The 14831-nt window shown below is 43.6% G+C and overlaps 1 protein-coding gene across 1 annotated transcript in view; it reads right to left on the bottom strand.

The window, feature by feature from the left end:
- TMC6 (transmembrane channel like 6) overlaps positions 1 to 11251 on the bottom strand; it is a 34975-nt gene extending 23724 nt beyond the window's left edge. Inside the window, exons 1-6 of the mRNA XM_066613233.1 lie at positions 10809 to 11251; positions 7630 to 7748; positions 4267 to 4398; positions 3902 to 4060; positions 295 to 400; positions 43 to 136 (exon numbers count right to left, since the gene is read on the bottom strand). Coding sequence (XP_066469330.1) covers positions 43 to 136; positions 295 to 400; positions 3902 to 4060; positions 4267 to 4398; positions 7630 to 7748; positions 10809 to 10864 — 666 coding nt within the window. The 5' untranslated portion in view covers positions 10865 to 11251. The remainder of the gene's footprint in view (positions 1 to 42; positions 137 to 294; positions 401 to 3901; positions 4061 to 4266; positions 4399 to 7629; positions 7749 to 10808) is intronic.
- Between the last annotated feature and the right edge of the window lie 3580 nt (positions 11252 to 14831).

Genomic DNA, 14831 nt, shown 5'->3' with positions numbered 1-14831 from the left:
CCTTCCTTCACTAAAGAGAGGGGGGTTGGGTTCAGGACTTACTATGATGATATAGTATTTAAGCCGGCTGCAGTGTGACAAGAAGGTTGTTGACTTGGGTTTCCTCAAAGTGCCAGAGTGGCCGCTTGAATCCTGCCTACAGAAACACAGACAGGATTTAAAATCATTGCAATAGCTGCTTTTCCAGAAAGAGCTCACAAAGCTATTCAGGTACATATCTCCATCTCTTCACCACAGGGTATTCCCCACACAGGACCAGAAGAGGTAGAGCTAACATAGCCCAATGGCACTGACCTGAGCTTGCATTTCTCAGCTAGGCTTAAAGGCATTGCTTTCAGCACGTTAATACGCTGACCTGCTGGCAGATTCTGGAGTTCCTTCACCAGTAGGCTGCGCTTGGCTAAAGAGGAAACAAACAGAAGAATAGAGGTAAGTGCTGGAGTAGATAAGTACCATACTTCCTACGCAATTTGCGCAATAAAAGGAAGAGTGTCAAAATGGTTACGCCTTTCCTTATAGACGAGAGCCCTTTTTGTTTAAATACACATATGGAAGCTAAATGGGGGGAACTCATCCTTGGAATCTGCCCTTGCAGCTCTGGAAAAGCTGATGACACTTCATGGTGAGGCTACCCCTACTTTTCTATGCTCAGGGAGGCAGAAAGGACCAAAACCTGACAATACAATTTTGAAAGGCTATGGTACAAAGTCATCATCATTTACCTGGAAAGGAAAGGCCATCACTGCCGACATAATACAAGGGTCACCCAGAAAGTAATGCACCACATTTTTTTTCTCAGCCTACAGTAATGGTACGAATGCGAAACTTTAGATATACATTATTTGAATTTTCAGGAGTGTGCACACAAATTTTTGGTTTCTTCAGACAGATAGCATAGCTGCAGCAGTGTTTCGAAATGGTGTCTGTAAGTGATGTACGTTACAAGCAGCGTGTCGTCATTGAATTTTTCACTGTGGAGAAAGAAACTGTTGGGAACATTCACAAACATTTGTGTACAGTTTATGGAGAATCTGCAGTCGACAGAAGTACGGTTAGTCGCTGGGCACAGAGGGTGAGGCCATTAGAAGGCGGTTCGGCAGAGCTCCAAGATTTGCAGAGTTCGGGGCGGCCATCCACGGCTGTCACACCTGACAAGACGCAGCTTGCTGATGTGCTCATTCGCGAGGCCCGACACATAACTAGGCAGTTGGCGCTGAAGCTGTCAATCAGCAAAGGTAGTGTGGATGCAATCATCCGTGCTCTTGATTACTCAAAAGTGTGTGCACGATGGGTTCTGCGCTGTCTTACGGTGGACCACAAATCTCTCAGAAAAAACATTTCTTCTGAGTTGCTGAAACATTTTGAAGATGAGGGGGAAGCGTTCTTGTCCAGGATTGTGACAGGTGATGAAACCTGGGTTCACCATTTTGAGCCCGAAAAAAAACGACAGTTGATGGAATGGCGCCATCCTCAATCTCCACAGAAGAAAAAATTCAAACCAACTGCTTCCGCCGGTAAGGTCATGATCACTGTGTTTTGGGACTGTGAGTGCGTCATACTCATTGATGTGATGCCAAGAGGCAGCACCATTAATTCTGAAGCTTATGTGAAGACATTAACCAAACTCAAGAAGCGCTTCCAGCGACTTCGGTGCCATAACAACCCAGGTGAATGTTTGATTCAACATGATAACGCTTGGCCTCACACAAGTTTGAGGACTTCGGAACATATCACTAAACAGGGTTGGACTGTGTTACCCCATCCACCCTACAGCCCTGACCTAGCTCCCTCAGACTTCCACTTGTTTGGGCCATTAAAGGATGCCATTCGCGGAAGACATTTTGAGGATGACGAAGAGGTGATTCGCACAGTGCAGAAATGGCTTCGTGACTAGAACAAGGAGTGGTACCGACAGGGCATACATGCCCTTGTGTCTCGCTGGAGGAAGGCCATAGAACCGGACGGAGATTACGTGGAAAAATAGGGAGTGTAGAAAAAACATCATTCTTTCTTGTGTGTAAGTTTCATTGTGTTCAATAAATAATTGTTGAAGAAAAAAATGTGGTGCATTACTTTCTGGGCGACCCTCGTAAAGTCAGATATCTCCCCGTAGTCTTCTCTTCTCAAGGCTAATCACAATCCGACCTCTGTATCCGCAGGGGTTCAGTTCCAGAACCCCCTGTAGATTTCAAAATCACGGATACAGGGTCACCATTTAAATGCCTTTAAAATGAAAAAGTGGACCAAAATCATATTCCTTACTTTCATGCTATTAAACCATGCTATTAAGCCTCTATGGGTTAAAAAATAGCTCAAGGTCACACTTCTGGGTTGTGCTGAGGTTCTTTACTCCTCCTAGAATTGATGCATTCTGGGGAGACGCTGGGCAGAGCAAGGAACCTCCACATGTCCTCGAAGTGCATCTTTTGAGCAATTTTTAGCCCATAGAGGCTTAGAAACCATGTGGTTTGACTGCACAAAGATAAGAAAGGCTATTTTCAGGCTTTTTTTTTCTTTTTTAAGTGTTTAAATGGCAACCCCAGTATACATGGGCATCCTCAGTGAGCTAAATCCGTGGACGCTGGATCAGCAGATACCGAGGTTGCACCTATGTGAAAATGTTCCAGTAATACCTGGAGAGAGGAGCTGAGTGATGAAGACATTGAAGTGGGTGGGTCATATATGGAGAATGAAATTATCATTATTTTCCTATAATGCTCATCACCTGATCATTCATTCATTCCTTTTTTCCCTGCTTTTCTCCCAGCTGGGCCCCAAAGTGGCTTACAAAAACATACAAAACAGTTCACAATAATTAAAACAAACTGAAAGCAACACTTAAAATTAAAACATAGCTAAAACCAACCAGCATGATGCGTGTAAAATATGTAACAGCATTAAAACATATCCATAAAAGCTGCAGAATGTTCCAGCAGTAAAATGAGCATACTAAAAGCAGAAGACTAATCTAAGGAGAAATGTTTTTAGGCCCCTCCAGAAAAGTTCTAAAGAGGGAGCAGTCCGTAAATCAAAAGGGACAGAATGAGTTGGTGAGACTACTGAGAAAGTCTTTTTTCTTGCCACTGCCTCTCTCACATATCCTCTGTGATTACTGCACAGGGTGAATTGGATTATATGGAAAGCTGTCTGCGATACACTGGCCCCAAACTATGTAGGGCTTTAAAAGGTCAAGACCAGCAACTTGAATTTGACCTGGAAATGAACTGAATGCCAGTGCAGCCACTGGAGCAGATGCCCAAGAGAGCAAACTGCCAACTTCCAGCAACCACATGAGCCACCGCATTCTGCACAGATTGAAGTTTCTGCACTGTTTTCAAGGGCAGCCCCACAGAGCATATTACAATAGTCTAATCCTGATGACACCAAGGTGTGGATCACCATGGCCACATCTAAACAATCCTGGTATGGCCATAGCTGGTGCGCCAGCTGAAGTTAGGCAAAGGCCTCCCTAGCCACAGACACCACCTGGCAACCCAGGAGCAGCTGTCAGTCCAGGAGAACCCCAAGCTGTGGACCTGCTTCTGCAGTGCAACCCTTTCAAAGCAGACAATGATCCAGTTATCTGCTTGGTGGATTCCCTAATGAGGAGAACCTCTGAATTGTCCAAATTTAATTTGTTTATTCATCCTGTTCCAGATCCCAGCCACCTCCCGGCAGTGCTGTAGACCCATAACAGTCACCTTGGTATCTGAGGAGACAAAACTGGGTGTCGCCAGCATACGGATGACACCCTGCTCCAAGTTCCCAGATGACCTCTCTGGTGGTTTGATGTAGATATTGAATAGCTGTGAATACATGTTTTTGGGTTGTTGCTGTTCCTCAATCCTTGGAACCATCTCTTTATCAGCATGTCTCTTCCCAGCCCTTACAACAGACTTACCATCCTCTTCCTCTTGACCAGAATCCAGCTCCAGACCAAGCTGCCGGAGGCTAGGCCGTGCAGAGCGGGACACTTCCTGAAGTGGGGCACGGCTGCTCCGACGACGCAGTCTGGCAGTGCGATTACAATACTGGGAGATGACAGCTCCTCTGTTGCGACCTGCAGGCACACATGTGCCACATTAGGGGTAGAAAAGAAGATAAGCACATGTAAGAAGGACAGCTCCCTATTGAGATTATCCCACACATTCTTCGAAAGTTCTCTACTCTGAAAGTCCTTCTCACAAGAAACAAAAAAACAAGAAAAAACCCTAGGTGGAGAACAAGGGTGCATAAGAGGCTCCCTTGAGGCTCATCCCAACTCACCAATAGTTCGGCTGGGCATACTGGCAAGGATGCGCAATGTGGCCGAGGAAAAATCCGTATGTTCTCTGGTCTGTCTTGGGGCCTCCCAAGCCTCAGTCTGGTGGGCAGAAGAAACTAAATGCGCCAAATTCTCTGGAGGGAAAGACACAAACCGGATTATAGCCTTGGCTCCTGTAAACTGCCCTGTCAGAACTGGGATCTTCAATGCCTGCATCTCATCTCCAATTCTTGGCATACTCCCCAGTTTAGCATAAAGCCGTATTGATTTTTGAGTCTGACTCCTTTCTAAACTTATGGTACTTTTTGCTCCTACCAGTACTAACAGCTTCTTTTTTTGTAAATGTATGTGCTACTTTCTCATCACAAAGCCTCAATATGTCCCACAGTGAAGCATAAAGGGATTCCAGGACACAGCCTACTACTTACAAACCCCTGTGGATCAGGCCAGCAATGCAATAATGGCATTAGAAAGGTGTATAGAACAACATTTCTGAGCCTCTTCTACTGTGAAAAAATGCACTTACAAGAGAGCAGCAGTGCTTTCCACACCAGGATGGAGTGGTGGGAAAAGCAAGAGAGCAACCACCCCATCATACCTATGTAAACCAGCAAGACTCTTCTGCTAGAAGACATTCAACCTATCCATTTCTTGACATTCTCTCTTTGCAGATGCTCTGTGCTCCACGAAGAGGGAAAAGAAAAGCCTATCCCACAGTTTCAGAAGCACTGGCCTTAGAGAAAGATTAGGGTCAGCATATTGCTTGGAAACTAAGGAAGGGGAAACAGCGGACTAGAAGAGTGCAGATGCTATACACCAGGGGTGCCCAAACCCCGGCCCTGGGGCAATTTGCAGCCCTCTGGGACTCCCAATCTGGCCCTCAGGGAGCCCCCAGTCTCCAATGAGCCTCTGGCCCTCTGGAAACTTGCTGGAGCCCATGCTGACCTGATGCAACCACTCTCAGCATGAGGGCAACTGTTTAACCTAACCTGAGCTGTGAGACAAGGGCTCCCTCCACTACTTGCTGTTGCACGTCTGTGATGTAGTAGTGGCAGCGAAGAAAAGGCCAGCCTTGCTTTGTGCAAGGCCTTTTAGAGGCCTTGAACTACTGTAAGACCTTCATTTATTCCTATGTTCCATCTCTAATATATTCATTTATGTAAATTTATTCAAATTTTAAATGTAAATTAATTCTTTTTTCTCCTGGCCCCCAATACAGTGTCGGAGAGATGATGTGGCCCCCTGCTAAAATGTTTGGACAGCCTTGCTATACACACTGATTCTTCTAATGTGAAATTGACATGGAACTTAAGAATGAAGTGTTTTTAAAAATGGGAGGATTTAAACATCCACTTTCAAAATAGTAGCCTACTAAGTAGTCCTATCTTATTTATTACCATGCTAATCCTGAGTGATAGTGTGGTGGCTGTAAAACATCTCACTACATAAAAAACAAGCACAACTGTTTTTGTCTAACAGATGTGAGAGGATTTGGGAAAACGTAGAAGATGGCATTCTTTGGCCGTCATTGTACTTGGCAGGAACAGAGATGAAGCACATGTCAGAGATGGAACAAATTGAGTGTGCTGAATGCTCAGTGTGTGTGAATAATGTGCTTATGCACAAATTAGTGCAGCTTGTTTACATAATACGGCAATTACCTTGCCTACCTTGCAGATGGCCTGAGATATGGCACCTCTGTGGAAACCTGCCCTTGCATCAACTCAGAAAGGTAGTTATCTGGGTGGTTTGGTCACCACATCTTTCAAGTTCTGCACAACCACTACACTGTTAGCAAATGAGATTGTGAAACACACTTGGGAGAGTATAATATTCAACTACATTGCATGGTACATTCTGCCCATTTAGCCTAGTTCTTATATTCCCCAGAGGAAACCTTTCCCAACTGATTTCTGCCTGGAGTGCTCAGAAAACACATGAGCAGTGAAACAAAGAAAGCAAAACCTCATTTATATCACATCTGGGAATCTGGTATAAGAACACTGCCAAATCTGCTAATCTGTGAATTCATGAATTTACAATGTTATCACTTGTATTTCATTTTTAATTATGTAGCGTTTCACTCATCTAGTAAATCCAGCAAAGCTAATTGCTTAAATATACAAATAAAATGTCACAATTAAATTAAATTTGCGAAAGTGATTTTTATAAAACTGCTAATAATGATACTATCAAAAATGTGAAATTTCTTAAAGCACACAATTAAAAAAATTGAATATGGCAAAACTTCAATTTCCATTGAAGTGGACCATCAATGAAGTGTCAGAATAGTAATAAGCAAACATACAAGACTACGTTGACATAGAAGGTTATCTTTGCTGTCTAGAAATCTCAGAATCTTCCAGATGAAGATCTTTCCCCTGGGTGGTTAATGCCACTATTTGCAAGTGTTTAGAAGTGCTACCCAAGTCTAGCTTGAGTCACATTCCCATTAAATGACAGGAGGCCAAACTGAGACACTAGCTTTGTTGTGCTTTCCCCCCTCAGAACTGTGTAGGAGGAATGTGCTCAAGTGCTAGATGTGCTAATCAATGCTCTGGGTAGTGCTGGAAAGCTACAGCTTTGTGTAAACCGCTTTGTGAACTTTTAGTTGAAAAGCGGTATATAAATACTGTTAATAATAATAATAAATAAAATAATACAGGAAACTGATAAATCCTGCAAAATACAGGTAGGTCTGGGAGGGACTTGCAATGACGTTTGTGGTGATTTTATGAGCATTACTCAGTAAGTGCTGGTGAAAGGAAAACATTCCTTAAACTTGCATTTGCTGTGGCAAGATCTGCAGTTTATTAGCAACTTGGTTTAGCAGGTTTCCTGACAGAGTTTCTCATCCAATGGGAGCATTTGCTGGGGTGATTCATCCAGAAGATTCAGCAAGAGCTGTATAGCCCCCCTGAACAAATCACTGCATCTAAGAACCATCAAAATACCTAAGGATCAGACAACTGTCTTGCCAGTCACATAAATGACTGAAAGTTAATTGCAAATCAAGTATGAGGAATCAGTTTGTTCCTATTCCTCCATTCATTGTGTATAAGCACATTTGCCAAATCAAGTTATCAAAAATACTCAACCTAGTTGTGACATGTATTCTATGGAGGTCAAGTTGTCTGAAAAGAAACATCTGCACACCTGGAACAAGTAGGTGAGAACTGGAAGATGAGGCCCAAATAATGTTTTGGATCAGAAACAGTGTCTCTCCCACTCACCAGCCTCCAAGGAAAAAGAAGAATCAAGGAGGATGACCTTCAATATACACCACTCCTACCCTTGCAGTAATCAGGGAGACAATCTACAATCAGCAAGAATGAGCTACATCGATGCAATATGATCCATCTCACCTCTGACACTGGAACCCAGATCCTGCATCTCCACCTGCTCAGTCAGCAAGCTCTGCTCTTGAATTAACTGGTGAAAGGAATCATGCACAGCTCCTTCATCATACGGACTTGTGTCCTGGCTGGGGAGACAGAGAATCAGTCTGTCAGACTTGAACAGGTACAGACTTGTTCATCCAGAAGGTTGCTCAAGAGAATAGAATCCTGGTTGTTAGTGTATTCACATGGAATAAAGCAGGGTTTCTCAAACTGTGGGTCGTGACCCACTTGGTGAGTTGCAACTTGAGTGTGGGTGGGTCACAAAATTGCAACCGACAAGCTGACAGAGACGAGCAAAATGCATTGAATCCTATGGAAAGTGAATGAGCAATACCATGCATTTACTCGTGAGTAGATGAACATGCCTTGATTCACTGCAAAGGGCAGGCTGAGAAAAATCCAACACCACCAGAATGGTTCTGATCCAATGAATGAAGCCCCCAGAAAACACCTTAGAAGGAAGTCCCTCCCTCCAAGCTGACAAATGTATTGAGCCCTATGGAAAGTGAATCACACGTTCACTCACAAGTAAGCAAGTGTGCCTTGGTTCATGTGGAAGGTCAGGTGAAGAGGAGTACAAGGCTACCAGAATTGTCCTGATCCTACGCATGTGGAGCTCAACAAGTGCTCCAGAAGGCAGCCCCCCCACCACAACAGCACAATAAAAGGTCTGTGCTGGTAAGACTTTTTTCCTTTATTAGTTTTGTAAAGCTAGGTGAGCCTTGATGGTGTGCAATTTTAAAAAGTGGGTTCCAATCTAATAGGTTTGGAACCACTGCTCAACTGGAAAAGGTTGTTGCCTTTTATAAACCCCCCTTGCACAGTGGAATCTCATGTCTTCTCATCATTCTGGGTTTCTAATGCTGTTTAGAGGGAACTTTTGAATCTCAATCCAGCTCAAACAATAAAACATGTTGGATTTAAAATTGATTTTGACCCAAATCACACTGAACCAGCTTAAATATAAGAAATTGAACTGGGCACTGGGTAGGGCTGAAAATCTTATGGTATTTTTTTGGGGGGGAGAGGGGTGATTTGAGGTTTTTGCAGGCAGGATACAGGGAGAATTCACTTGGTGGAACAGGTCTGGCTTCCTCATCTCATCTTCCCTTATTTAATTGTTTTACTTTAATTATTTCTAATTATTCATTTTAATTTATTTAATTATTTATAGCCTGCCTGTCTAGGGAAAATGGCGCAATTTCAGTGCTTGTAGCAGTCTCAGGAAAGCATTTCCTGCTTGATGTCACTTCTAGCCATGACATCACTTCCAGGTTAATGGCATCACTTCCGCTGGCTACTGGACAGATTGTCATTCTAAAAAATGGATCCTGGTGCTAAAAGTTTGAGGACCATTGGAATAAGGTAAAGGGTCAAGACACATGGAGTGACCAAGCGAGAGAAGAGAATGTCTACTAGGCTGTGCGACTTCACCAGCCATTATGGTTGTTATGGTGGGCCATCAGCTTCTGAATGCCTCCCACAGAGATAAAATATAGTCTTGAGCTTTGCCTTAGAAAATAGTAGGGTCAGGACTGATAAAAGGTCACTCCAAACATTATAGCTGAAGTGGGCACGTATTACCTGCTTCTAATCCACAGCATGAGAGGCAGCTATGTACTTTATGTCCACCTTCCTTATTCCTTGAAGTTAAACCCTCCAGAAATAGGTACGGCAGAGCTTATTCCTACTACAACTCCCTGCAACATTTTTCTGTATAGTATGTGTAGCAAAAGAAGTCACATAGCCACCTCACATGTTTCAGGGGAGAAGCACCTCTACCTTCAGTCTTTAATTTGTACAAATAACAAAATCAACTTAAGAATTATACAACACCAAAGCTTTCTTAAACAATTAAGTATAGGTCATGCATCTAAGAGCATACAATGTGGGTACCTGCCTAGCTTCCAAGTGGAAGGCATTCCACTTGACCAGCTACATAAACAAGAAGGCCCTACTTTTTATGAATGCCCATCAAACTATTGACAAGCTGGGTACCTGAAGCAAGGCCTTAGATGACAATCTGGGCATACATATGGGAGAAAGTGGTCTTTCGGGTCTCAAACTTTTTAGGACTTTAAAAGGTAAAACCCAGCACCTTGAATTGAGTCTGAAAGCACACAGGAAGCCAATGCAAACAAACTGAGCAGCGCAGGCAGACCAGCAATATTATTATTGCCTTTTGCAGAATGCACTATCCAACATCCCTTCCCAATTTCCACCTTATTTGTTCTGAACTGGTACACTTTGGCTTCTATTATGGGGTAAATATTGATTAAGAATCACACTTTCTAATTAAGTGAAAAGTCATTATTGAGGATCTTTATAATACTGCTTTTCAACAAAAAAAAGAGAGTTTAAAGTGATTTATAGAGTAAAGACCTTATAAAAAATTATAAAAATTCAAACAGGGCTCGCTATATCATTATAAAACATACAAGAGTCACCAGTAAAGAGTCAGTGAGAGAAATGCTATGCTGCCATGCACAGGGACAGCTTCCCTCCCCTTACCAAACTTGACAGCCATCACTTTAAAAGTGCTTCTTTACCTGATAAGTCGGACAACGGACAGATTTTTAATTGCCAATGCTTATGCGCAAACTCCAGGTCTTGGTGTGGCTTCTAAGATACTTAGCCATTCGGTGGTAATTTCTTGCCCTCCTACCTGCATTTCTAGAGACAGGCTTCCAAATCTCCCTTTCACGCTTGGGGTAATTAGATGTCTTGGGATGTGTATATGCCAAATTTCAGCTTCCCAGCTAGTGTGGCAATAGTTTAAGAGCATTTCAGGCTATAAACTGAACTCTTGTGTGAGAGGGGATGTACAAATGTCCCCCTTACAGTCTTTCCAGGTTATCAGGATGCCTCAGGTTATCTGTGTGCCAAATTTTAGCTTTCTGAATGGCCTGACTGTTAACCATTTGGAACTACCCTCCTAAAGCTCCACTCTGAGCCAGAGAGAAACACACATGTTCCATTTTCAGATTTTTCTAGTGGCTAAAGTACCATAGAGTCAGACTACAAATACACCACATTTCAAGGCTCATCTATCACATTAGGAAGCATCCTAACAGTTTCAACACCCCCATTAGCAAACAAATTCCAAGTATATTTTTATATATTTAAAATACTATGCCACTCACCTGGGAGTCTCTCTTTTCTCAGAGTCATGAAAGGTGAAAGTCACTGTGTGGGACATCTTGGAACTTTCAATGGCACAAGTTTTTGCCTACTACATGACTCGCCTCTTCATTTCTTCTCAGCAGCAAGTGTTCCCAAAGGCAGGTTAAAGAGGGAGCCCATCACCAGATGAAGTTATTTCCGCTAAAACTGCTCTGGCTCAACATCACCACACTGAGTTAACAAGTCCCGGGGGCCAGGATGCCTGATCCAATCTCTTTCTGACTCTCACAGCAAGGTTGTGGAACCTGCCACAACAATCAAACCTGTAGGACATCAGGAACATAAAACGAGTACACAACTGTAGTAATTTCTCTACTGCCTTCCATGACAGACATTCCGTTGCAATCTCAGATCACAACAGTAGTCCAGCCAGCTGCGAAAGAAATACTGCGAAGAGGAAGGAAACGAGGTTGAGACAAAGGCTGCAATTCAGTACGGTGCAGTGACCTCGCTCTGCGTTCGTTGCTCAGATAATGCAAACACAGCGGCTGGTTCCAGGACTGTACACTTTGCCCTCCCTCTTAGGGTGGGAGAACTAAAAGGAGGAAGAGAGAGACTTTCTAACAGTCTCTGAATGAAATGGGGGGAAGTGTTCAAGTTTACCTGCAACTGCTTCTCCTGTGCGCATCCACATGGCTATAGAACAGACACCAGCAGAGTTCAAGTTTCTTTTGACTATCTCAGCATTCACCAAACACTCCCCAGCTGTCACCACATGTTACCAGGGAGAGGATATTTTTGCAGCTAGTTGTACAGGCGCTGCTGTAAGAGGAAACTAGCCCCTGCATCTTGGGAGTGTGGGAGCACAGGCCCCTCGCTATTTGGGGAAACAGTTCTCTCAAGTGAGCTTTACTTGCCTCAGTGCACTGAGGACTGCCAGCAAACCAGACTGCTGCTGCTTCCTGGCTGACAGGAAACCTCTCCCTGCCACAATCTCTTCTATGCAGGTTAGTGGAAAGGTCTGACGCTGCAGATAAGGCATGGTGAGAACGAAGAGGGGAGGTGATTGGGTGCCTGTAGCATGGGTGGCTGCCTGGATGACAAAATGGGTTTTGAGCCAGACATACACTTGACTCAGCCTCAGCTGCTCAGTTCAGCAAAAGTTGCAACATCTTTTTCAGTTGAAAGGACATCCCATTTCAAAGTCTGGCACAGAGGCCACCCCTCATCTCAAAAGCCTACACCCATTTCGTAGAACAGAAATCACCCTCTCATGTCCTTTCTTTCTGAAACGCACATGCCTGATCTTGTCTGATCTCGGAAGCTAAGCAGGTTCAGACCTAGTTAGTACAGTACTTAGATGGGAGACCGCTTGGGAATACCAGGTGCTGTAGGCTTATACCATAGTCTTTCGAGACTGAAGGTTGCCAACCATATAAGTTCTAAGCACAATTCAGGACAGGGCTGGCTCCGGTGTGCTGAGAGTGCTTGGGTGAAGCATCTCAAAGCCTATTAACAAAGAAGCGACAGGACATGCTTACAGAGAATCCCTTTGCACTGCCTGTGACTTTTTTAGATGCAATAGAATATTTAATCTCGTGTATTGAATCTGAAGTGAGAACTGGCATAGCATATAGAGGCCAAGAGAAAGGGCTGCACATCTTTCCTGGTTCAAATGTTATCTCTGCCATGTGCTCTCATTAGGTGGCTTAAGGCAAGCTGATCCCTCCAAGCCTCAGCTGCAGTACGGGAACACTACTACTCACTCAACACGGTTATTTTAACAACAAAATACATGTGATGCATTTGCATACCCAGCAAGTGCTCTAGAACTGTTAAAATATTATTATTAAGTCAGAAGAGTTGCACTATTGGGACAGTGGATCTTCTACCAATTACTCCTCAAGAGTTGCTCCAGCTCAGGGGTACATCTGTTTGGCCTCCCCATCAAACACTCAAGGATGCCACTAATTTCAAACTAAATGTGACAGGAAGAGCCAATAAGACATAGACTAGTTCATAGCCCTGCAAGACCCCGGAGTCTAGTCATCTGTGGCAGATGTTTATTCTAAACTCCCAAGGGCCAACCCTGGGAATGTAACTACATCATGGTAACTTTTTCCTTTCACCAATTCATCTGACAGTCTAAACTTATCTTTGACACTTTTAGCTGCTTTTGCTTTTTCCTCTGTGACTAAAGTCATCACCCTTTTATTGTAGGCTCTCTTATTGTGCCCCTTCTCTTCAGAAGGACTAAGTTCATCCAGATCTTTCCAGCTTCCCTCACCACTGTTGCTCCCTGAACCCTTTTCCAATTCCTCCCCCACCTTGGCAAGCTTCCAAATTTATCCACATCTTTCTCCTTTGGCTCAAGTATGTGGGTGTGTAAGAGGAATGGAGACAGCTCTTGACTAACTGATCACATTGCCAGTAGTTAGGGGAGCCCTGGAAGTGGCTTTCCTGACCATCAAGGAACTAAATGCAGAAAGAAGAAGATTGGCTGGATAGAAATATATCACATAGAAGTTGCAAGGGTAAAACAAAACAAGCTTCTTGAAAGTAACAACACCGCCACATTGGCCTTTTGCTTCCCAACAGAATACAGGGACCCAGCTGCTGTGTAAATGATGTGAACAAAAGGCAATTGTTTGCCCAGGCATGGCTACTGCATGCTGCTACTGTTGCCACCCACCCCTGTGAACAAGATGGTTTTACTTGATCAACTCAACAGCCTTTATTGCAACATAAGTCCAAGTAAGGAGCCATGCCATCACCTTCAGAGTTATCTAGTGATGTTTCTGGGGGTTTTCAGAAGATTAAAACAACTGATATTCTCTCTATTCTTTCAAGACTACTGTCTTCGGCCTTAAGTCAGAGTAATATCTGGTTAATTTTTATTTAACATTTTGAAAAGGACACAAAAGCAAATTAGCTTTGCAATGTAAGTAGCCTTGCATTGCTGTCCCCAACTCCTGAAAAGATGCACTTTTTTTCCCTTTGTGCATGAGCAGTTACTCAATTTGGTTGGTAGGCAGCAGCTGTACCCAGTTTTACTCTGCACAAAGCTCAGTAGCAGCTGCATATCTATCAATGAAGATAGATAGAAATGAAAGAGGAATAATGATAACCACAAAACAGGAATAATGATAGCCTAGTCACACCTGGGAAGGGTTCATCATAACCTAAGGTTAATCTGAAATGATCAATCACAGCAGACCCAGCCTCTTCTCCCAGCCCTTAGGCAGCAGGAATTTCACTATTTTGCTCTTTCACCCTGCAGCAAGTTTAGGCATCCTGGGTTGGGCTGAATCCATTCCTGCACAATGCAGTCACAAGCCACTGCCTGTTTGACTGTTATGTACAATATCTGCATGCTCCTGTCCCTCTGAATTTGCAAGCCCTAGCTTCCCAGTACAGACTGCATCTGCCCAGCATGTGCTTATGTTATACTGCAAAGTAAAGACATGTGCAATCATCATATGATTATCTGCATACGGTTTCAAGTTTTCTGCTACACTGGAGTGCTTTCTGAGCAGGAAATTCGTTCATCTGAAACAGCCCTATATGAAACCAGAACTGCAGAAGCCTTTGTTGTTTGCTCACAGTTAAAACTGACTGCCTAGGAAGATCAGCCACAGTGGGGCAGATACAAGTGTGGGGGGACTGGATCATCATGCAGAAAACTTAAGATGATCAAAAGCTGCAGGAACCCACATAGATCCAATTTAGTGAATTAAAAGTGCTACTGTGGTCCATTTCACTGTTGCATTCCAAGAATACTGCAGGCTTCAGTTTTTGCTGATCACCTGCTAGTCAGCATGGGCTCATCATAACTGGCTTTGGGTCCCAGAGGGAAAGATCCCTGCCTTTTTTCCCCAGGATACCTCTTAAACTGCCAGTTGAGCACCACAGGGCACAAGCAGCAAGGCACACTTGGTAGCTCCCACCCACCTCCAGAACAAGAAGCTACTACAGGCAATTTATTTACCTTTGTAAAACAATCCAGAGGACCTCTTAACTCCATGGAATTTCTCACGCTTCCA

This window comes from Tiliqua scincoides, chromosome 2, assembly GCF_035046505.1.
Source record: "Tiliqua scincoides isolate rTilSci1 chromosome 2, rTilSci1.hap2, whole genome shotgun sequence".
NCBI classification, from domain to species: Eukaryota; Metazoa; Chordata; class Lepidosauria; order Squamata; family Scincidae; genus Tiliqua; species Tiliqua scincoides.
The sequence above is the reverse complement of the archived record's forward strand: the minus strand, read 5'-3'. Positions and strand labels throughout refer to the sequence as shown.